Source organism: Alligator mississippiensis, chromosome 3, assembly GCF_030867095.1.
Source record: "Alligator mississippiensis isolate rAllMis1 chromosome 3, rAllMis1, whole genome shotgun sequence".
Classification (NCBI taxonomy): domain Eukaryota; kingdom Metazoa; phylum Chordata; order Crocodylia; family Alligatoridae; genus Alligator; species Alligator mississippiensis.
Window position 1 is genome coordinate 5,275,560 of NC_081826.1, and position 25,155 is coordinate 5,300,714.

General features: G+C 45.4%; 1 protein-coding gene across 1 annotated transcript in view; it reads left to right on the forward strand.

Annotated features, from left to right (window-relative positions):
- TSNARE1 (t-SNARE domain containing 1) overlaps positions 1-25,155 on the forward strand; it is a gene marked incomplete at its 5' end in the record, with an annotated part of 667,552 nt that overhangs the window by 405,861 nt on the left and 236,536 nt on the right. Inside the window, one exon of the mRNA XM_059723464.1 lies at positions 1,571-1,653. Within this exon, the coding sequence (XP_059579447.1) occupies positions 1,571-1,653 (83 nt within the window). The remainder of the gene's footprint in view (positions 1-1,570; positions 1,654-25,155) is intronic.

Here is a 25,155-nt window from a genome sequence, read left to right on the forward strand (position 1 = left end):
TCAGAAGGGGCCACCATCCCTGCTGTTCTCATCCAAATCTGCAAAAAAAATGACAGTTATAGGTATTTTAGTGATTCCCCATTATAGTCTATGGCCGAATTTCTAAATCAGCGCCGAATCTCCGAATCCAAATTGACCAAATCCAAATCAAATACTTGTTGCTTTGCACAGGCCTACTCAATACCTGACAGGCAAAAGACCAGGGCTAGCACTGAATCCTAGAGTTTGGCTCCACACCTAGGAGGTATGACTGGAAGATCTGCCGATACATCTATGCAGCCTTTAGCTAGTTTGTGTTATGGTGGTGGTGAGGATGTGGTGGCATTAAAATTGTAATTTAGCAATCCCTGGCAGTGGTAGCCATAGAGTTTCTTCACTGCTAGTATAGCGATGTATAATAAAAAAATTAAGAGAACAGAACACTGCCTCCCTTCATTGTGATGAGTTATTTTGAATAGGTCTATAATGTCAAACCCCATTTATTTCTTAATTAAGTTATGAAAATTACCTAAAGATATTAACAACCTGACAAAATAGTTTGATCTACCAAATAGATTACAAGAAGTCTTCTAAAATGTATCTGTGAGTGAATTAAAGCCTGCGAAGCATCTCTTCTCCCCAACCTGTGGAAATGGCCAATGTGTTTTATTTTCTTCCCTTTGAAAGTAAAAAAAAATAAAATAAATTAATTAAGCAAATATTCTGTGCCAGGGACCCAGTCCAAGTCTTAATAACACCAATGGATGTCTCCCTATTGATTTTATTAAGAGTAAGTTCAAGCCATGAAATCTTATTTCTGAATTTGTCTGTAGTAAATTCTCCAGCTGATTTATGTATACCCAGCATTCTTATTTCTGCCCTAAAATATATACACACAGCTCCGACTGAGGCAAGCTGCTGTTGCATGTGCATACCTAAGAGCAAAATTGGCCATGGTTTCTGAGATTTATATTTGAGGTCCCATCTAGGTCATAAATGCAGCTTTTGCAACCAAGAAATTTGTTTCTAGGTGGAGATGAGTGTTGCTTTGAAAGTTCACTTTTTTTGGTTGACCCAGGGATTCTTTTTCCCCTCATTGCTAACCTCATTAGCAATAAATCAGTTATTTCTCTCCCCCTATTGTTTCCTTCCCCTTGGCTCAAAAGCCAAGAACTGACTTAAGCAAAGGTCTTTATTGAAGAACAAATGATGCCCCTTCCAGCCCTGCCTTCCTACATTGGGAAGCGTGTCCTGTGATTTTTCCCCTGGACACCACAGATCAATTTAATTGTCCTCCGGGGAGCTAATCAGTCCAATAAATTGATCCTCATCCAATGCCCGTTGAAGTCTTTTGGAGCCTTTCCACTGGACCTTGCATCAGCTCCAAAGCCTTCCAGTTTCTTATGCTCTGATAAACCAAGGATCATCATCAGTGGCTCTGCCTCTGACTGAGTCCAGGTGTAGACAGAGAGCGGTGGAGACTCTCTCCCGGTCCCTCCGTGCCCACCAGGAAATTGCTGCCTTGCTTTTGGTGTGAATGATTCCTTTAGGCTTGTGCCCTGTAATTACCTTCTATTATCTTAATTTGCAGATAGTATTGAAGCCAACATTGAGACTGCATCTTCTAATGTAGAATCAGCCAACGAGCAGTTGGCTAAGGCCAGTCAGCACCAAGTAAGTTGGTCTAAAAAAACCCTACAGATACATTCAGTAATATTATTTAAAACAAATAAAGCATTTTAAAGCCATTTTATTTCCGTGAGCAGATGGTATGTGGGCTGCTGTGCTGTTGCCCTACCTGGAAGGATGATAAAGCGTATTCTAAGTGAAAGCTAAACTCTTTTGCATGATTAAATGACTGTAGCATTGGCACCTTGCATTAGAGTAGTCATCTAGTGATCTACATATTAAAGAGACATTTCCCACTAGGAAACTGAGCAATTAGCTGCTGTTGTTCTTGGAAAGATGTCATAAAAGTGCATCATTTAAGCATCTCTCTTCTTATTGGAGTGTTTCTTTACAATCAAGCAATAGTGCTTATCGAAAACAGCAGCCCTGCCAGCACGCATGATGCAGTTGGTAAATAATGGCCCGGGAAATGGTGCTCAGCACTTTTTAAAGGCAACTTGTGTTTTGTTATCATTGGAGCTAGAGGAAGATACCATATAAGGCCCCATTAATCTTATTTGAAAATAGCGTGGCCAAAAACAACTGCTTGGATTATATATTTTTTTTTTTAAGCTCTTGGTCTGGAGATGAATTTAAAAAAGCAAAATCAAATCAAATCTTCATTATCACTTGCACGAGCCCGAATGCGTGAAAAACCGTTAAATGCGAGGGCACAAAACCTTCGCTGATTGATGTAGTTGGGATTTAAAAGCGCACTGATTTCACTGTGAGTTTTGCCTGAGTAGGGACTGCAGGATATTGTTCATGGGAAATGGAGCATGGCACCAGTCTTTATCTGCCCTTGCTTGTCTGAGCACAGGTCTCGCAGTTAATAATACTGTATCTACAGGCAGGAATTATTTTAAAGAAATATTGGTGTGACCTACAGTTACACAGGGTGGGAAATGCTTTATTATACATCAGATAGACATATGATACAGGAGAGAGATGTACAAATTGATGCACACGTCTCGGTGTTATGGATAATGTTGGGATTCAGCTCACGAGTCAAAGGTGGCCACGTGCCTCGGAGTGGCATGCAGTCACGGTGCCAAGAAGCTAATATATCTTTCAAGACCAGAAGTCTTTCTGAAAGACCTGCTCTAGCTCAGCCAGGAGCTGCTGGCTGGATGCAGGACACTCCGGATGAAATTTCGTGGCCTTTGTTATATAGCAGGTCTGATTAGATGATCCTTTCTTGTCTTAAAATCTGTGCCTCTCTGAACCAGCTTGCGCGGTTCTTGCCCCGTGGGCAGAAATGTGTGTGTGTGTTTATCTTTGAAGGAGTTCATTTCAAGGTGCAGCATATTCTTTGTTTAATGCTGTTAGCAACCCCAGGGTTGTTTGTATCATTACAGTGCACGGTACCCACGGTGAAGCAGGATTATATAGACAGAGCCTGGAAACGAGTTCATTGCTAGACCAGCGAAGGTCGAGAAATCAGACGGGAATCAAAAGCATGCAGCAGAGTGTCAGGGACCTGATTTCAGAGCTTGGCACGTGGAGTTAGTACACCTTTGCCCCTGGGCAAGGAGCGCTGTCAGTCACCTACAGATGAACCCAGAGAAGCTCTAACCAGCCTTAGCCGTAAAGAATAAAGTTTTGGGGGCAAAGGCAACACAGTGCGATGCACAGGGCTTTAATGGGCACAGAGGGGAAACACCTATGTTTCCCCCATCTCCCTGGAATAACCCCAATGTATTGACCTGATTGCGATGAAATCCTGTTTTTGTGAAAATCAAGCTCTTTTCCAAAAGTCCTCGGTCCAGATCCCTGCGAGCCACAGCAGATTTTGCTGAATACCGTGCGTGGATAACGTCCTTGTCACCCTGCTTTACCTGTGGCTGGTTAGGCTATTCCCGTTGTTTTGGGGCTATGTGTCTTGCATGGGAGGGTCATTTGTGTAGTTTCAGGAATAGGTTAGACAAGGACTTATATGGGATGGTTTGGATAGGGATGATCCTGCCTTGAGCAGGGCACTGGACTAGATCCCCTAAGGTCCCTTCCAGCCCGATTCTTATATATGAAATAGGATTCATAGTTTTCATAGATTTTAGGGTTAGAACAGAGGATCACTGAGACCGACCCCCTGCCCTGGGCAGAAAAGAGTGGTGGGGTCAGATGCTAGGATCACCTCTCAAATTTTACCCTTAAATTTTAAGTGTGGAGATGGCTACTTTATTAATGCCTAATACCTAAGATGGATTTTGATGGCTTTGCAAATCATTTAGTGTGAAAACAATTGCACTGGTTTGCCTGTCAACACTTTTCAAAGTAGAGTAGTTAGCCATGTTACCTTGAAGTCGGGCAGAAAGCTTTGTAGGTATGCAACTTATAGACTAGCTAAGTAAGATATATAGGGAATAAGCTTTCGTGAACTGGGCCTCAGCTCATCCGTGAGTCCAAGTTGATAAAAAAGGAACACTTTTCAAATCCAGTAAGCATCCTCTGCATTTCTATATAGTCAAGAGATTAAGAATTCCTGCTTTTTAGATCTTACTGTCTAGCTCTCTTGCTTTATTAAAACTTCCAGCTTGCCAATACATTTTAATATTACCTGCAACTTCTGGCATGCCAGGATCATCCTGTAAAGGCGGACTGGCTTTCACACCTTTGTTATTGATCTCAAATATATATATTCTTCTTGAATTCATTTACCAACGTGTGCTTAAGCTGAGAACTGGAAGATACCCACTTTATTGAAATGGTTGAGCTTGAGACCTACTGTAGTTTTTAATAAAGGAATTTCTCTGAGGAATAAAGTTTAAGCGATGGGTTATTTAGCACAATATTGTGAGTACAGTATAGCATGGCATCTTCAGCATGTAACCTGGAGCATGCATTAACATAGCAAAAAATAGTTTTTCTTTAACTCTTACCAAATAAAGGCATTTAGGTTCCAATCAGTGATAATAATGTTTAAAGAAAGATAAGTATCTCCTGCTGGGCTCTTTTGCCGGTGTCTTTAATTTGGAAACTTGGTTTCTCGGGTTGTGACATCTGTGCTGACAGCAGCATTTTATTTCTCTGCCATGACTGATTCCCTCTATCCTTACAAAGGAAAAAAAAAAAATGGAAATTCAGAAAAATGGCAGTATCTCAAAGACATCCAAGAAGTGCACTGCAGGTCCCGTTCAGTGTCTTTCCTGCCCTGCTTTCTGTGGTTGTGAGTTTATTTAGCAGGCCACTGAATTGTCACAAAGGGTGCAACTACACTTGTGCTTCACTGAGTAGACTAATTAGCTCCACAGTAAAGTGTCACTGTCTGCACATGCGCCAGTATTAGGGTGCAGTAAATTAATTAACTCCACCATAAGATAGTACTGTTGGGGAACATCTACACGTGCAATTAATCTGGAGCAATACATTCGGTGTTTATTGCTCTGGAGCTTATTGCCCCCAGGTGTGCCGTTTGAACATGTGCCCAGGACTGCAGCACAGTGAGCCAGGTTGGAGCAGGCCCAGCTGGCAGGGGATCCCGGGGGTCAGCCTGCCAGCCCAGGACTGCTCCTGCCCGGCTCAACATGCTGTGGAGGAGCTGGCGGGGGCATAAGGGTGCTTCGCTGTGGGTCTAGCCAGCAGGCAGCCCCTGCACTGAAGCACCTTTTTGCACCAGCCAGCCATGTCAGTGTCTACACGTGCAGTGCTGTGGGGTAAAAAACTCCACAGCAAGATAATACTTGTACTTCTACAAGTACTAGCCAGCTGCAGATTTTTTTAACTTCCTCCTGCCTAATTGCCCTGCACATGTAGATGCTGAGACATTTACTGAGGAGCCATTTAGTCTACTCCGCAGTAACATTTTGTGTAGACGTGCCCTTGGAGACAGTACTATATTCTGGCGGGGTCCTTTACTGTGCTGAAACACGCACGTAGACAGTGACCGGGTGGGGGCCAGACCTCTGCCTGCCGCCTAGCCAAGCAATTCCTCAGGGTTAGCACCTTCGTGCCCCAGCCAGCCCCTCCACTGCCCAACGCTGCTGCCCAGAGCCCAGAGCTGAGCCCTTGCCCCCCTGCCAGCCTGGTCCTACTCTGCTCCAGCTTGAATTGCTGCTGTCCCAGACGCATGTATCAATGCTGCACCTGGGAGCAGTTTACTCTGGCCCAAACAGCTCCAGAATGTATTGCTTCGCTTTAATTTCAGGTGTAGTTGCACCCAGGAAGTGGGGCATCTGCTTCTCACTTTGTACGTGGGCATCCGTATTAATGCAACAACATCAGGTCCCTGCCCTCAGATTTCCTGAGCAGCTGTAGGCAAGTCCGATCTATATACTTCCTCCTGTGTAAACCAAAGGCAAAAGTATGTCCTTACTTCATAGGGAGGTTTGGGGGTAAATGTATTAAATACTGAGAGATCTTCAGATACTGTGGTAAATGAGGGCAAATGAATATCATGGAGACTAGAGAGATATAGTTAATTTGAAGTCAGCTAAAAGCAGGGCAGATCTACACCTTATAGACTAACAAAGTGTGTATGTGTATGTGTATTTATATGTATATGTAGCAGAAGCTTTTGTAAAATGTAGCTTACTTCATCAGATGCCATGCTCCTAGAGAATAACAGTAGAAGCAGCTTGTGTCTCTCCGTCGGCTAAATAAGGAAAAATGGTGCTCTAATCCACGAGATGATTGAGTTCAGGATCCTGAGGAAAGGAGGGATGGAGAACAGTGTAAGGACTCCAGACTTCAGAAAAGCAGACTTCAGCTTGTTCACGGAGCTCATGGGCAGGATCCCCTGGAAAGCCGGACTGGGAGGGAGGAGTCCAGGAAAGCTGGCTGTACTTTCAAGAAGTCTTACTGAGAGCGCAGGAAAAACCACCCCTATGTGCAGGAAGGCTAGCAAGTATGGCAGAAGACCAGCTTGGCTTAGCAGGGGACTCTTCAGTAAACTAAGTCACAAAAAGGAAGCTGATAAGAAGTGGAAACTTGGACAGAAAACAACTAGGGAGGAGTATAAGAGTATTGCTTGGGCGTGCAGGGATGGCGTCAGGAAGGCCAAAGCTCAAATGGAGTTGCAGCTAGCAAGGGAAGTGAAGGGTAGCAAGAAGGGTTTCTACAAGTATGTCGATAGCAAAAGGAGGATCAGGGAAAGTGTGGGTTCCTTACTGAATGGGGGAGGCAGCCTTGTGACAGAGGATGAGGAAAAGGCTGAAGTGCTCAATGCCTATTTGGCCTCGGTGTTCACAGACAAGGTCAGCTCCCAGACTACAGCACCTGGCAGCGCAGTTTGGGGAGGAGGTGAGCAGCCACCAGTGGTGAAAGAACAGGTGAGGGACAATTTAGAAAAGCTGGACGTGTACAAGTCCATGGGGCCGGATGGGATACACCCAAGAGTGCTGAGGGAGTTGGCTGATGTGATTGCAGAGCCATTGGCCATCATCTTTAAAAACTCAGGGCAGTCAGGAGAGGTCCTGGGTGATTGGAAAAGGGCAAACATAGTGCCCATCTTTAAGAAAGGGAAAAAGGAGGATCCAGGGAACTACAGACCTTGCCTCACCTCAGTCCCTGGAAAAATCATGGAGCAGATCCTCAACAAATCTATTTCTAAGCACTTGGAGGAGAAGGGGATTAAGAACAGTCAGCATGGATTCACCAAGGGCAAGTCATGCCTGACCAACCTGATTGCCTTCTGTGATGAGATGACTGGCTCTGTGGATGTTGGGAGACTGGTAGATGTGTTATACCTTGACATTAGCAAGGCTTTTGATACAGTCTTCCACAATGTTCTTGCAAGCAAGCTAAGAAAGTCCAGGCTGGATGAATGGATTGTAAGGTGGATAGAAAACTGGCTGGATCATCCAGCTCACAGGGTAGTGATCAATGGCTGGAGGTCTAATTGGCAGTTGGTATCAAGAGGAGTGCCTCAGGGGTTGGACCTGGAAGATGGCTTAGAGTGCACCCTCCACAAGTTTACAGATGCCACTAAGCTGGGGGGAGTAGTAGATAGGCTGGAGGATAGGGGTAGGATTCAGAGAGACCTTGACAAATTGGGGGACTGGGCCAAAAGAAATCTCATGAGGTTCAACAAGGACAAGTGCAAAGTCCTGCACTGAGGAGGGAGCAATCCCATGCACTGGTGCAGGCTGGAGCTGACTGGCTGGGCAGCAGCAATGCAGAAAAGGACCTGGAGGGGACAGGGAACAAGAAGCTGGACAGGAGCCAGCAGTGTGCCCTTGGTGCCAAGAAGGCTACCAGCATCCTGGGCTGCATCGGTAGGAGCGTTGCCAGCAGATCGAGGGCAGTGATCCTTCCCCTCTATTCAGCACTGGGGAGGTCACATCTGGAGTCCTGTGTCCATTTGTGGGCCCCCACTACAGAAAGGATGTGGACACATTGGAAAGAGTCCAGTGGAGGGCAATGAAAATGGTTGTAGGGCTGGGGGACAGGACTGGTGAGGAGAGGCTGAGGGAACTGGGCTGATTTAGTCTAGAGAGAGAAGACCGAGGGGGATTTAATAGCAGCCTTCACCTCCCTGCAGGGGGGCTGCAAAGAGGATGGAGCTGGGCTGGTCTCAGTGGGGGCAGATGGCAGGACAAGGAGCAATGGGCTCACGTTGCAGCAAGGGAAGTTAAGGTTGGATATTAGGAAAAATTTTCTCACTAGGAGGGCAGTGAAACACTGCAACAGGTTACCCGGAGAGGTGGTGGAGTCTCCAACTCTGGAGATTTTTAAGACCTGAGTAGACAAAGCCTTGGCTGGGATGATGTAGTTGGGATTGACCCTGATTTGAGCAGGGGGTTGGAGTAGAGGTCCCTTCCCACGCTCATTGTCCATGATGCTGTGCACACTGTATCATTTTCATTCTCTGGCATGGACCTCTGGCAGCTTTTGTAAAACAGTATAACACTATTGGCTTCAGCTGCGCTATTGGCTTCAGCAGGGGTTCAGTCTACTGCATTGGGTCTCCAAATAGGGAACATGGTGAATGAATTTCTAGTTGCCACTGATGTGGATAATTACATTATTTTATTATGATGATGATTTTTGAAGCATCACTGTATTCCTTTGAGTATGATGAACTTTTAAAAAATATTTCCCCCCCTAAAAATAGCCTGTTTAAATTCAAATAAAATATGAAAAAAAAAAGTCTTTTATGCCCCATAAATGCATCCTTATTTGATATTTTAATTTTTCTTAAATCAAGAGTTTGGAAACGTGGGTGTATCTGAAATTTAGGGGTGTCTTATATTTTAAGGAATGTGGCAGTTCTCTTTGTATACACATACAAAAGCCATGTATATGTATATTCTATATTTGTAAAATATATATTTTTAATGTATGCATATTTGTATTAGTGAGGGCTTATAAAGCAGCAGTGAGGTGGTTTCTGTCATTAACTGAGAAACAGTTAATGAGAGGAAATGAGGAGGGAGTCAGATGTATCGGATGTCTTCACCAAGACAACTTAGGGCACATCTCTCATGAAATCTCCTGATTTCACTTCTTGGTCACTAATGCCTGGCTTTCCTCTTTGCCATGTGTATGTAGTGTAAACCTGAATTTTAACAAGCAAATAGGGCTTCAGTTACTGATGTAGGCAAGAAAAGGGATTTGACTGGCACATTCTGCTTCCCTGTGCCTTTCATTTGCATGAATTTCAGCTCTAAAGTACTAAATTGCCCTACCTTTTTTTGGATTTTAATGGGCCAAAGCCTTTTCGGCCAGTTGCTCTTGCTAACGTGCAATCTGTGTTGACTTTGGCTAAGCCATACTGCAACAAAGGGCTCAGCATGCTGTAGTCCCCTGACTAATGAATACCACCATGTTCTGGAGAGGCTGCATGTGTTGCTGGGACTTCCCCTATGAGGTCAAGACCTCCCCAGGAGCAGAGGTAATCTGGACTCTCTGTTGGGCTCACAGAGACCATCAGGAACGCTGGAACTCAAAGACCTACTCTTGAAGTCATAGGATCATAGGAAAGTAGGGCTGGGAGGACTTCACAAAATCATCTAGTCTAGCCCCCTGCTCACTGGTGATGATACATAGGGGGTGCACGCGGGTGCATGTGCACCCCCTGAGATTGGCAGTGCACCCCCTGCAAAAAGCGCTGCCGGTGGTGCCACACATCTCCTTGCCACCGACACTGCCAGTGGCATCTGTGGGCAGTCCCTGATAGCTGCTGCCAGTGGTTTCTGCGGGTGGTCGCCAACCACTGGTCGGCGCTCGCCACCCCCACCCGCCCCGCCACCGACATCACTGCAGCCACTTGCAGGAGCTCCCCGCTTGGCCCGCCCCCACTGCCGCCACCGCTGCGGCTGCCTGCGGGAGCGCCCTGCTCGCCGCCTCCACGCCTCCGCTGCCGCCACCGCCACCTGCAGGTGGGCGCCATGCCCCCAGCCTCCAGGGGCACACAGTGTTCATGCCTCTGCTCAAGGCAGGATTGACCCTGACTAAACCATCCCAGCCACGTGTCTGTCCAGGCTGGTCTTGAAAATGAAGATTTCACAGTTTCTCAAAGTCTAAGGAACTGTGTGATTTGTCTGTATAAAGGAGCTCTGTTGGAGCCTGTACTCAAAGAAACTCTTCAGTAGATTTTTTTGAGGAAATCCCCTTGTGAATCCCTGTTACTGTCATTGACAGCTCTTACCAGCAGCAGGTTGCCAATGAAGGGCCCTGCAGCTAATGCAAATATAATTCATTTGGAACCTAAAAGTGCACTCGTATTCTCATGACCTTCAGATTTGCCTGCTCTGACTCTTGGAGGCGCCATGCCTACTCCCTTACAACGCACTGGACAACAACTTGGAGTTGTGACGAACGGTTGCCACTACTTCTGAAACATAGAACGGTCGTAGTTTCCTGTGTAGCTGTGTCCTGCAAATCCTGCTTTTGTGACACTGGTATCGCCCCACACGTGTTTCAAGCAGTGTCACAATCCAATGAGCTTTCAGCCCAATTCCAGGATTTCCAGCATTATGACATGTTGAGAGAGCACCACAAACTGACTCATCATCAGTGCCATAATGCAAACGTGACATCATAGCCTGCTTGCTTTATCTCATAGGAAGAGGAGAACGTGGGTGCTGGCATGTCAGAATCGGAAATGAGGTGTAATGGCAAAAAGACAGGTAGCCAAAGTACAGTATATATTTTCAGTTTCTTCTGTGTGTGTGTGTGCGTGCATGGCTGAATATGCCTCTTGTTCTGGTAATTAACACTTGGAAATTGTATTTGGGGGACTGGAAAGCTGTTCTTTTCTTTAGCAGTCTGTCTGTGAATGTGAGGAGAGCTAAGTATAGAGCCATAGTGCGGACTCGAAGCATTGCAAGGGTTCCAAGCAAGCAGCATTAAAGCAGTGATTGTGTAATTACTTAATTAAGCATCGATCCTACCTCCTCCCCAACAGCAGGAACACAACTTTCCTCCCATCCAGCATGCCCATGTTTCCAAGCCACAGTCGTTCCTTCACTAAGTATATACATTCCCCCAACATCTGCCAATTTAGTGTTATCTAGTAGTCTGTCTTCTAGTTAGCTAGTTGTCTATCTTCTTTACTATAATGTTGCCTTCTGTCTTGTCCCAGTGATACTCCCTTCCTAGAACTCAGGGTATAGGCAACCCCTGATAGGATGCCAGAATGTGGCACCTGAAGGCATTTTGCTTGGCACACATGCCTTGGGGTGGATGGAGGGGAAGGGGCCAGGGCTGTACTGCCACAACAAGGATCAGGCCCTTCACTGCTACCCCACCATGCCTCCCTGGCATGCCAACATCTTACAAGTCAAGGTTGTGGGTGTTTTTGCCACCTTGCCCAACGTTGCTAACCCCTGCTATAACTCCTTTCTGTTCCTCATCGTCTTTCCATCCAGTCAGTTCTGCCCCACCCTCATAGGTCTCCAGAGGTGCCTTAATCAAATAAGACTTTTTGTTCGTTCCCCGTCTTAGGTGTTGGCCCTCTGTTGCCATCACCATAGGTGTCTGGATATGCTTATCCCAAGTAGATCAAAACCCGCCTCTTTGCGGTGCAAACCTTTGTGTCACATTGGAAATTTCCCCACATGGTACTTACCGCCATGAGACCATCATGCTGCTTCCTGTCCAGTGTCTCCACCTCCACTCAGACCTTTTATCATAGCAATGTGCTGTGAGTGGCAGAGCGGTTTGGTATGAGCAATGCTCTCTCCAGTGAAACTGCATTGCATGTTACTCTCCCTCGACAAAGAGGCTGGAGCAGGTGGTTCTGATAAAAGTTATGCTTTCTTTTCTGCTCGCTCCGGTGGCTGCATATGAAAGACAAGCTGAGATTACTGATTTAAGCGAGTTTTATTTTTAAATGGCTTCTGTTGATGTGTATTTTTATTTTATTTTAATGCAACCCATTTACAAAACAGCTGCTTACCATGGGAAATGGTATTTGAGTCAATGGCAGTCCAAGAGATAAATTGGATGAGTGAGCTCAACAACTTAACCTCAGCAAGGACTGAAACAGCATTTATTTAAAACCATCTTGTCCCCCTCCCTTTAAATAGTGGATGTGTGATCAAATATTTAAGTGGTCAGGGTTTTTGTGGGGCATTCGGATGGCATGCAGTTGAGTGCTCTTCAGTGTGGAGATCCCATCTTGCAGTAGAACAGATCGCAGTTCAGCATCTCTTAGTTTCTGCTGCTAAGGTGGCGGCATAGTTGCCGTCATTAGATAGGATTTAAATCACCTTAATTTTTGAGTCGTGGCCAGTGGTAGGTTTAGAAGGGACAAACTGGGCATGTCTACACTTGCACTGTACTGTGCAGTAGACTAATTCACTGGTAAGTAAAGGACACCATCTACATGTGCAGCAAAATTAGGGTGCAGTAGATTAATTTACTTCAGCATAGGCTAGTCCTGTCAGACATGAGTTCTAGGCCTATGCAAAGTGGAAAGTATTTGCTTTGGATTCGGATTCAGCGATTTGGAGGGACAGTGATTCAATTCGGAGATTCCCTCCAGCCGTGGGGGCTGCGGGGAATGACCGGGGGCCTCCCCCTGGCTCCCGGTTCGATTCCCCACTTCTCCATTCGATTCCCCAGTTTCCCGATCATTCCCCCCAGCTCCCAATCATTGCCCCAGCTCCCCAGTCATTGCCCCCAGTGCCCGCTGCTTCTCGCGGGGCTGATAGCACTGTCTGCCTCGCCCCAGATGAGTCGTGGCTTCTCCTAGGGCTGCCGGTCCAAGCCGGGGCTTGTCTGGCTGCTCCTGCAGCTGTTCCCACCGGCACTGCCTAGTGCCTGCCTGTACACTCTGTGACCGAATCTCCGAATCTCTCCAAATCGATTCAGAGCCTTCTGATTCGGTTCAGAGAGATTAGGCCTCCAAATTGGGCCGGATCTTCTCCGAATCGAAGCAGCTGCTGATGCTTTGCACAGCACTAGTGGGTACCGTCCAATGGTGGAGTAAATTATTGCACTTAAATACGTGTAGATGATAATGTTGGGATTAGTTTACTCTGGCTCAAATTGCACTGGAGTTTTTTTAGTTGCATTAATTGCATATGTAGACATGCCCACTGTGTCCACCATGGCCCCTATCACATTGTGGTATGAAGGACTGTCTCGTCAGGAGGGAAATGCAAAATGCAAAGAGGGTGGCGTTACAGTCTAGCAGTCAGATGTGCCGACAGAACTGCTTGGGCAAGCAAAGGGATGGGCCTGAGCACTGAAATTGTTCATGAATGAGGGTGGAGGCACATTGGCAGGGTGGTTTTGCAGCATCCACTTCAAGGAATATATCGGGTTCATTAGCCTCGTGTTGGATAAGGGTCCTGGTTTGGAACTTTGTAGGGAAGGACTGCATAACAAATGCAAGGTGTGTTAGAGGAGGTTAGGACTAGAGAGGTCACCGTTTGGATAGGATGCCCCTGTGTTATACCTGTATCCAACCAGTTCTCAACCTTACGATTCTCAACCTGGCGAATCTCAACCAGGGTGTAGTGGCATAGTGGGGTGCATTGAGATGCTTTCAAGGGTGGGGCCAAGTGCCACACAGTGTTAGCACTATTAGTTGTGCAAACGTGATTCACAAGACAAACCCAGAGATGTCAAACAGGACTCCACAGCATCACAAATATTCTGACCTGTTGAGTCCTTTGCAACCGAAGACCTACTCTGTTATATTTCCATAATCAAAAGACAAGTGAAAACTAAGAGCTGGTGTTTTCCGAGGGGTGTCTCGAGTCTAAAAACATTGAGAATCACTGACCTAGCTAGTTCTGTAATGCTTAGAAGCCAAAGTGGCTAAATTTTGCTCTCATTTAAACTTGCAGCCTCCCTCCACCCCCCTAAAAAAATAAAACCCCACAAGGAAAAGCTGAAATAAAATGACTGTCACAGTGGATTTACAAAGGTATAATTCAGGAATGCGAGTGGCCTTGAACTGGGGATCTTCTGTCGGTTCCACTTTTGAAATAACATTGAAAACAATAGGGTTGAGTCAGCTGACGACGTAGGAACAAGAGAAGTTTAACTAAGCAGCTTTTCAAATGGTGGTTACAGCTTCAGTGGAGGCAGTTCAGGTTGACTTTCAGACCAGCAAGGCGGGGAGAGAGAGATTCATCTAGGCACCGCGCAATGGAAGTGCCCGCTGTCGGCAGTTTTTGTTTGTTTGAATTTGCTTTACAAAATCTCTGTCCAGAGCACAACCTTGTTTTCAAGGGGTCAGAGATTAAAAAGAAATTTACCCGGGCTGGGAACAACGTAAGCCAAAGGATGTTGCATTGCTCTTAATGGGTACCTTTAATTAAGGAGCAAATGGGAAGCTGTGGCTCCAGCGCAGAGAAACACATTTAGATTCCTTGGCGTGCTCGGTGGCGGTGCGTGCAATTGATTGTGCTGTGCAAGGGCCAGAGCTTGGAGAATTGATATTAGTCTCACCCCAAAAAGGGCATGGGCGAAAAGAAAATTAAGTCACAGTAAAACCGGAAGGAATTTGTAACCTAGAGCGGCCTCGTGCCCAAGGGGAGCAAGTGCAGAGCCCAGTTAAGTGTCACAGCTGTACAGCCCGAAACCGTGCCACCTGGGGTGGCTGTCTTGTCAGGTCTCATCAGCTAAGCTAGATCCAGACTGGCCAGTGCTCAAATCGGATGCCTCCACCGCAAATCCAAGGATCCTGCGGGGAGAGTGTCGTTTGTGATTCAGTAGGCAGCACTTCTTTTCTTTGACTCAGTGCTGGTCAGGGACGCTGGCTAAATGAGGTTGCCGTCTTGCAGACGATTCACGGGTGGTCAGGAAAAGTGCCTTAGTGCTTTGCACAGTGCCAGTAATTCATGGGCTGAATTCCAGTCGAGGGACCTGCATTTTGATCCTTAAATCCCCCCACTAGCCTGGAGGTTTCATTTGCCTCTGGTCTCCTAAGCTGTTGGATAGCGTCACTACGTCCTTAAGCAGCTGCTCCATTTCACCCCAACCAGGACTAAAAATACCTCCTTTAGTTTGTAATATGTCTGAGGATCCGTCCAGTCTTAAGCTACAATAGAGATATAAGTGCTTAACAGCATTACCGTACGGCTAGTTCAGGAGCAGTAGCTGCAGGGGTGTTGCGCATCTCAAGGGAGAAAAATGAAACAAAACCAAAAATCGCATTAAAATGGAGATTTCTGCTTGGTCAACAGTTGTTCTGCTGCAGACGCCACTGCAAAGGAATATTTTAAGGCTGCCTGAGCTGTGTGCACAGTGTCATATTAACTGAGGGGGAAAATATTACCAAAGGTTCAATAGGGCAAATGTTTAGCATGGCACTAGTTGGATTAGAGCCCTTCCTTGGGGGAAAAATGTAGTTCATTGATTCTAGGTGATGCACATAATATATAAGCAAGCTCTTCAATGATATTATATAAATAAGTAGTTTATGGAGCTGGGCAGTTAAAACTCCTGGGTTCTCCACTTAATTGCTCCGTTGACTCCTGGCGTGCCTCTCACTCAAGAACACTCCCTGTTTTCTCTCTGTAAGGTGGTGTTATGAGAATTTGTGTATAAAGTGCATGGCGATTCTCAGATAGAGGATGCTTTATAACTGCAAGGTATTAACACTTCCAAATCCATGTCTGCTTCTTCGAGGATGGATCTTGTTTAGTACAGGCAGTCCTTGGACTTATGACACAATTGGTTCCTGAAAACCGCATCGTAAGTTGAAATGTTGTAACTCGGAACCGATTTTCTCATAAGAAACAATGTTATAAATGGGGGTTTGGTTCCCGAACCAAGGCCGGATACCCTATTTTCACCTAAAATACCCCAGAATTTTGTACTCAATCAATTACAGATGAGTAATATAGCTACATTAATGTATTTATATTGTAAATAGCAATCATATTGATTTGGAAGGACTTCTTTGAGGTGACTTTGCTGGACTTTTTGAAGGGTTCTTGGCTGGAGTCTTCTCAGGAGTCTTGTCTGCAATTTTTTTTTTCCGGAGTCTTGTCGGCTTTCTTAAAGAAAGTGTCCAAGGAAGTTTGGACAGACGTTCTCCAGGGAGATGAGCGATGCAGTGAACTTGTTCGCTGGTGTAGCATTGCATTGGACCAAGCGTTGTAAGTCAAAACTGGCATCATAAAGTTGAAACAAGGTGTGCATTTATAAACATTGTAGGTAAGTATGAAATGTTGTAACTCGAAATGTTGTAAGTTGAGGACTGCCTGTATTCTCATCCAAAAGAAAAAAATAGTAATACTTTAAGGGCATGCTGGCGAGACAATGTTAGGAGCCATTGTTGATCAATAAGAGGATCTGTGATATCATTGAGAAAGAGGTGGATAACCTTGAGGAATAGACATGGGGTGAAATGGTGCAAGTGCAAAGTTGGGCATTTATGGACTTGGGACAAGAACTTGTACTCTAAGCCAATAGTTCATCAGTAGCAACTACTAAGAAGGGGAACTGCTTGAGTTTACTAGATAATCAAAGGATGACTGAGAGCCACCAAGGTAATGCAGCCATGAAAAAAGCAAATGTGTCTGCTAAGGGATTTCCAGTAAAGATATGGAAACTGTACAGCATATAAGCAAGACCTCACATTCTTCTGGCCACCCATGCTCAAGAGAGATGAACTCATATCCAGACTGGAACAGGTGCAAAGAAAGGCTATTAGGATAAGTAAAGGATTGGAGAGTACGTCACAGAGAGGAGATGGAAAGGTCTTACTTACCCTGTGTGATCTGTGTTGGAAGGAGATAAGATAGGGAGGGTGAAGACCAGAATGACAAAAGACACCTAGCTAAGCTAAAGGACCATCATGGCCCAAGGGGAAAAAATTACCACGCACAAACATGGGCTGGTAATTAGAAGGAGGTTCTTAAGCATCAAGGGCACACGGTTCCGCAACAGCCTCCCCCAAAAAAGCAATAGGAGCAAAAAAACCTGAAGTCACATTAAAGTGGAGTTTAAGTGGTTATGAAGGTGTTTATACCACGGTGACAGAAGGGAACTGGACTCCATGAGCCAGGAGGTCCCTTCCAGACCTACGTTCCTGTAAATGGGAAGGCAACACACGGCTTAAAACACAGGTGTGACACACTTATGAGTTCACACATCACTTTCTGCACAACTGCCCAGATTTGGGGTTACTGGCTACTTCCTGCTTTGATTCTCAAGTCAACACCACATGATAGGGATTTAATGGTAAAAAAAAAAGGCAATGACTCCCGTCTCTGTTCCAGCCAGTGCGTTTGGACCTACTCGCCTGATCTTGTACTGTCGTGACATAATCTTAACTTTTGAGGTCTTTATTTTTGGGATTTGAGCCTTTTCTAAAGCATGATCGTGTCCTTAACATTTGGTAGAGCTAGCAAATCAACAAGTCAGCTGCAGGAAACATATGGCTTAGTGACACCAGACACGTTGACAAACATATTGATGTCATTATCTCCTCAGTTAAGAGTGATTCTTGGTTTAAAATACCAGACTGGGCACCTTCCATTATACGGAGACAGGGATGTTAGACTGAACACAGTTTTAGGCTGTGCTATCAAATGAGTACGGACTGCTGCATCTATTTTGGTCATGTTATTTCTAAAATGAATTTGAAATGAAAATCTCTTATTTCCCTTATGCTTTCAGGAAACGCTGGAGCTTCATTGTTGTATTGGAAATCATTAACTGGTTAGAGGTATTTGTAAAGTTCATAGCATAACACAGAGCATCTTAAATGATGTTCTGCCTCATTGGCTTGCTTAGATTCCCCTACCTTTGGGGAAACATTGTGCTCTATAATTGTGTTTTTCGGAGATTCAGAGACCGTTTGTGCTGAGCTGAGCCCATGTAAACCAACGGCGATTCAGTGGGTCCTACTGTGTACCTGCACTGGGTTCACACAAGCATGAATTTAAATTGTCTTCAGCGCAGTTTCTTCTTACTTATAAAAAGGTGCAAGTTGGGGGGAGCCGTTCCACAGACCCCCAATTCCCTTGCAACTCACAATGCTTCGGAAATTGCTGTAGCCCAGCGGCACGCTTGGAGGCGAAAGTCTGGCACCTAATCTGCAAAAATCAACACTAATAAAAAGGTGGTGCCTGGTTTCCTTTGGCTCCAATTTGATCAGGGAACAGGTGCATATCGAGAGGCCCAGAGAGAAAGCCGGACCTGGAAAAGCAGCTGACAGCAGGATACACGGTTAAGGCATCCTATTTCCTTTCCTCCTCCTTTCCTTTCTGTTACTTTCTTGCTATATCACCTCTCCTCTCTTGCATCTCATTGCATCCACTTTCCTCTGACTTCCAAATTGGAGCAGTGTGAGCGCAAAGTGAGTGTTTTTGGTGAGGTCTTGTATTGGACTGACTATATCGTTGAGAGAGGTCTAAAACCGGCTTTAGGGCACAAAGCGTGGTCGTTTTCCTGTTGTGCCCAAGTCGGTCTAACTATACCATTGGTCCAATTAAAATGTCACTAAAAACAGTTATAATAAGCTTGGCTCTTGCATATTCCCTGGATTATCCCAGCTACAACACTCCACTCCCATTACAAATTAGACTAAGTTGCACTGTATCCATTACCTAACCCACTGACACCCATTTCACTGTTTTCATCCGGACTGATTTTGGTTGTAAAACTTCTACCACAGCGCCTTCCTTTAAGCTGAGTTGAGTCCCAGCACTGCAATGTCCTTATGCTGAAGAATACACCTTTGAGAATAATTTTGCATAAGATGGCATCATGGGCTAGGCTCAACTCTGCACTCTGGCTCTCATCGATGAAAACAGATGTTTCATTTGAATTGGTCGTGACTGATCCCAGTCAAGACCTGGGAGTGGCAAAGCCCTTTTTACACACCTGGAATGAATGGTAGTCCATTTGAATTAGCCCCAGTTGTCCTGGATAAAGTGTTATCTAGGATCCAGACACTTAAAGTGAAGCAGTGAACTTCTACATCTGTGGGATCCCAGGAGAAACTTCTTTGTCATGGGAGAAAGCCAACATTTGTTTTTAACCCGTGAGTCCCTCTGATGTGTAAAGCTGAGCTGACCGGGTAAACCAGGTACACAATAGTTGTATCTCAGAGGACTATCCCAGTGAATTTAGCCCTGTGTGTGCCTTGTTTTTCTTTCTCGCTCTAGTTCGTATGATTCGAACCATCTGACTCTTTTTATCCTGCCTGTTTAGCAATGAACTCTGTAATACACAGGCTGTCCCTATCACCTGTATAAATAAGGAGCAACTCAGGTGATGGGGTTGAACTGATGTAAAAATGGAAAGGAGATCAATGTCTAGCAATCTGATTCTCCTCCTGTGCAAATCAGGAAGGACCCTGGTGGCAAAACTGCAGCGAGGGAAGAAGACTAGGTCTTATTCTCTGCATCTGATGCGCAGCATCAAAGAAAATCTAAGCTGGCGTAAACTAGCAATGCTCCATTGAAGTCAGCAGAATTGCATCAGCTAAGGATTATACTCCTATAGCATTCCCCTCCCTCCAACCCCAAATGCACTCTCATTAGTCATCGCAACCATTAGCAAAGGGACATCTACTTATTTCCCTGTGTTGTACCCTGCTGCCTGAGCAGGCACGGATCAGCATCCACTGGACCTCTGATATTTTAGTGACACTGATGAGAATCCAAAATCAACTTCCTGGTTCCCTTATTTTTATTTTTTTTTTGCAAATGGATCAGTTTTAATGTGACTGGTGGTCCTCAGAGAAGGAAAGAGAAGTTTTTTGTTTGTTTGTTTTTTTCTTGTAGAGCTTAAAATTTTGGTCCAGAAGTGACGAAAAATCATACTAAGCTTCAGAAAACCACTGGAGAGTCAAACTGAGCCAGACAGAGAAGCAAAGGATATGCAGCAGTGTTGCCAGGATGTTCAGTGCCATCAACAGTTTCCATTAGGATCACTCAGGACATCTGGAGCAGATGGATGACATGAAGAGGCACTCCAAGAAGAAGCTGATGGAAGTGACTTGCTCAGTGGATGCTGCCGTCATGCCGGTACAGTTTTGGGACGCCCTTCTTTGGTGAACAGGCAGCAGCCATTGCAAGGATGGAGGCTATACTGGTGGTGACAGAGAAGGAAGGTGGTGGTGATGGTGGTAGCGGTGAAGAGGAGGTGCACGCTCATGGTCCACATGTTCCTCTGGAGCTTCAGTCAGGTAAAAAGTCTTTTAACAGCACTGTTCATCCTACCTACACAGCAGCCATCCAGGAAATGCTTGATAAAGAAACACCAGATTTGTGAAGCCTTTATCTGCAAGGTTGTCTTCAGAGGCTATGGAAAAATGTCCTCTGACTCATTACACCGCTTCAGACAACTTTACATCAAAAGTTTTATACGTTTAGCTTCTTTTAGCTTCTCATTCCTTGGAGTTTCTCTATGCCTGAAGAAGGGTGATTGCGCCCGATAGCTTGCTAAAAACTTTTTTTTCCAACTATTCAGTTGGTTTAATAAAAGATACCACATCTACTCAAAGACCCTTGCCTGCCCTTTACATAGAGAGAGCATCCCACCACAATCCTTGGGCTTCTCTCCATGTAAACCTTCTGACATTCATTACTGGAGTCTCATGTCTTACCCCTCGTCCCGCACAGCCAGCACGCCTCCCGTCTGTGGGAGCTCAGAATTGCTGAAAGGGGCTCTCCATGCAGAGCAGGAGGCATCTGCAGGACAGGTGCCATTTCAAAGTGATCGCCTTTACATTTAACAGTCATACCCAAAACAAAGGAAAGTGCCTCTTGTGCATAAATCCATGCTATCAGCTTTAATGAGATGCTCTCATGCACATAGTCAACATGCTACATCCGTGCTGGGGTTCCTACATCATAAATGCAACGTTCCTACAGCCACGTGGCTGGGGTCACTCGTTCCTGCCCAGGGCAGGGGGTCAGGCTCGATGATCTAATAGGTTCCTTCTGACCCTACATCTATGAAACTGTGCATACACCAGCACAGAGTGCCTTCTTCCTTGGCCATCATGGCAAAAAGTGCTGTTTTGTCCATTGCTAACATGTAAAAGATTCATGTTTAAAACTTTTCTGCCCCCAGATGAGGAGAAGGAAGTGCCTGGTTGCTCTTGGGTGCTTTTGAGGACTATTGAAATGCCTGTACCAGCTGAGACAGATCTGGTAGAGCAGTGGGGGGGGCTGCAAACCTCGGCTTCCTCTCCCTCCCCTCCTTGATCCCCCCAGACTCAGCAGCAAGCTGCTTTCAGGAGGCGGTCGTCCCACACAGCTCAGCACCCAGACGAAGCATGAAGCCTCTGAGTTCAAGAAGCGGCTGATGGATGCACATTTGCAGCAGAGTGCCCTGTTCTCCTCCTGGCATCGGCAGCAGAGCACCCTCATGATCCAGCAGAGCTTCATCTTGGAGAACTTAGTGGAGCAGAACAAAAGGCTGGCAGACAATGGTAAGGCCCTCACCCGACCCCTGGAGAAGCTGGTGGGCTCCTGACACCCACACAAAGAGATGGCACGTTTGGTTCAGGACTGCCCCACGGGGACCTCCGCCCATCTGCCTTCCCAGATAGCCAGTGGTGAGCTTGCAGGGCAGTCGGGTGTTGAGGCGTTCTCGGGAACGATCTTAAAAGTTGAGGACGACGCTTGAAGGGAGATGCCCTTGTTTCTCGCATATCATTTTTGTCTGTAAATACTTGTTTAGGGTGGGTCAAAAATGGGGCACATTTTTGTAGGTCACAATAAATGCTATGGTAGCTCTTTTATAGAGGGTCAATCTTGGGTATATTCTACATGTAGCCTTGCCTACAATAGGACAGGGTATCAATCTTTTTTATAACCAGCACCACTGTCCATTTCTGAGAGAGAGTGTTGTATCTGTTCGTTTTATTGTGAAAGCTATTTTTCTTATATAAATCCCAAACACATATATATATATAAAATAAACTCTATTCATATTTATCTTTGCTCTTAAGAGTCTGTCCCAATAGGTATTATTCTTTTCCTGAAACATTTCTGGTAAGAGGGTTTCAAGAAAAAAGAAATTACTGCTAAGCATGTAATAACAAAGGGGTTTCATTGATGTCAAAGAAAAAAAAATTGTCGGTGTTGATAGGAGCAGGATGGAACTTTATTGCTCCAGGAAATGTTTGCTGATTTAATAATACAGAGGAGTATTCCTGAATGGGCAGGGAAGTTATTTTCCCTATAAATATCAACCGTGGCTTTTGGGATTCCTCTCTTAGCCCTTTCCGTGTGTGCTGGTCCTCTCACAAGAATTGTGTTTAAAAGACATGGAGTTTATCAGTGAATGCGACATACAAGAACATGAGAATTGCCATATGTAACCCTTGCTATAACTCTCTTTACTTATATCACAAATGCCATGGTATTTGTTTTTCCCTTAAAGCTGCAACTCCTGGAGCCATGTGAATTTACACAAATTTCTGCTTTGTTTTTTATGAAAAATAAATGTTTCAAGTCCTCTCATTTGCAAAGAACATGCCCTGACTATTGAAAAGCCTGCAAAACCATAGGGGAAAAAAGGCTCTTGATTTTGATGCTTTTTTCCTGAGCCTTTGAGGCCCATTTCATGGTATCTTCAGTCAGGGGCTGGCAATACTAAATATCTTTAGACCTGTGTGTCATAGGGATGGAAGGGGCCTCAAGTCCCCTGCTCCCATCAGTGGTCAAAGCATATAATCCCTTTCCTAACATTATCAGTTTTATCCAATCTAGTATCGCATCTCCAGTAGTGACAGTCAAAGTTAGGCAGAGATAAAAGAGTCTGTCTCACTCCTCCTTGTTCCATGAAGATCTCATGCTAATGGTTAAGAGATGAGGGTGGTTTTATATCCTTTCCATATTCATTGCCTGTTAGCTGTAAGTAGCGTGCTCACGATTTTTTGTTATCTAGAAAAGGACTCACTTCCCCTTCAAATCTTGCTAAATTTTTAGCTTCATTCACTTCTCGAGGCAGTGCATTTCCACTGTCTAATTTTATGTGATGAGATAAGCATTTTGTTACGTGGGCTTTGAATTGGTTACCCTTTTGATTCCTTAAGTGTCTCCACATTTTCCTGTTTGAGTCACTGCCCTTCTTTTTCGGTCCGGTTCAAGGGAAGTGAGGCTCTGCTGAGATGCAGAAATTCAGTTTATCAAGAAGAACGCCATGCCTCCGCCTTGTACGTAAATCCTTTTAAGATCCCAACTGAAAAAAATGTCCCAATTAAACTCTTTTTGAGAATAAACATGTGCCAACTGCTAAAATCATGTTTGAATCTACTTTCCCCCCCCCCCCCCCCTTTGGATAAAGAAACCATACCACCAACAATAAGTACTGCTCAAGTACAGATGCCACCCTGCAACCCCTAATCACACCGGAAACAAGTTTAGCATTTGTGAGCTACAAAGCAATGATCTGAAATAGCTTCATATCTGGAAAGGATCATCTGTCTCGAATAGCCTTGGCTTAGTTAATTAATGTGGTTACACTGATGGCTTTTTTCACGTTTCTGCTAAGGCATCTTTAAGCAACTCTAGCAATTCATAAGGCCTCTGGGTCATAGGAAAATAGGCTTGAAAGGACCTCAAAACATCCTTTACTGAGCTCCATGCTCAGCAGATGGTTACTTCTGTTTAAACCACCCCAGACATATCTTTGTTTAACCTACACGTAAAAATGCCCAATGGCAAAGGGTTTCACCACCCGCAAAGTGAGAAAGTTCTTCCTACCATGTAACCTAAACCTCCCTTACTACAATTTAAGTCCACTGCTTTTGGTCCCGTCCCCTGTAGACACATAAAACAGTTAATCACCGTTTTAGTATTTAAAGAATGTTTATAGATTCATAGATTCATAGATGTTAGGGTCAGAAGGGACCTCAATAGATCATCGAGTCCGACCCCCTGCATAGGCAGGAAATTGTGCTGGGTTTAGATGACCCCAGCTAGATACTCATCTAACCTCCTCTTGAAGACCCCCAGGGTAGGGGAGAGCACCACCTCCCTTGGGAGCCCGTTCCAGACCTTGGCCACTCGAACTGTGAAGAAGTTCTTCCTAATGCCTGTCTAAATCTGCTCTCTGTTAGCTTGTGGCCTTTATTTCTTGTAAACCCTGGGGGCGCCTTGGTGAATAAAACCTCACCAATTCCCTTCTGTGCCCCCATGATGAACTTATAGGCAGCCACAAGGTCGCCTCTCAACCTTCTCTTGCGGAGGCTGAAGAGGTCCAGTTTCTCTAGTCTCTCCTCGTAGGGCTTGGTCTGCAGGCCCTTAACCATACGAGTGGCCCTTCTCTGGACCCTCTCCAGGTTAACCGCATCCCTCTTGAAGTGCGGTGCCCAGAATTGCACGCAGTACTCCAACTGCGGTCTGACCAGCGCCCGATAGAGGGGAAGTATCACCTCCTTGGACCTATTCATCATGCATCTGCTGATGCACGATAAGGTGCCATTGGCTGTTTTGATGGCTTTGTCACACTGCCGGCTCATGTTCATCTTGGAGTCCACTAGGACTCCAAGATCCCTTTCCACCTCTGTGCCACCCAGCAGGTCATTTCCTAGGCAGTAGGTGTGCTGGACATTTTTCCTCCCTAGGTGCAGCACTTTGCATTTCTCCTTGTTGAACTGCATCCTGTTGTTTTCTGCCCACTTGTCCAACCTGTCCAGGTCTGCCTGCAGCTGTTCCCTGCCCTCTGGCGTGTCCACTTCTCCCCATAGCTTTGTGTCATCTGCAAACTTGGACAGAGTACACTTCACTCCCTTGTCCAAGTCACTGATGAAGACATTAAAGAGTATCGGTCCAAGGACCGAGCCCTGCGGGACCCCACTGCCCACACCCTTCCAGGTCGAGACCGACCCATCCACCACGACTCTCTGGGTGCGACCCTCTTACCAATTCGCCACCCACCGGACTGTGTAGTCATCCAAGTCACAGCCTCTTAACTTGTTCACCAGTATGGGGTGGGATACCGTATCGAAGGCCTTCCTGAAGTCTAAGTATACGACATCCACCCCTACTCCTGAGTCCAGGCATTTTATAACCTGGTCATAAAAAGAGACTAGATTGGTCAGGCACGATCTGCCTGCCACGAACCCGTGCTGGTTTCCCCTCAGCATAATTTGTCCTGCCGGGCTCTTGCAAATGTGAGCCTTGATAATTTTTT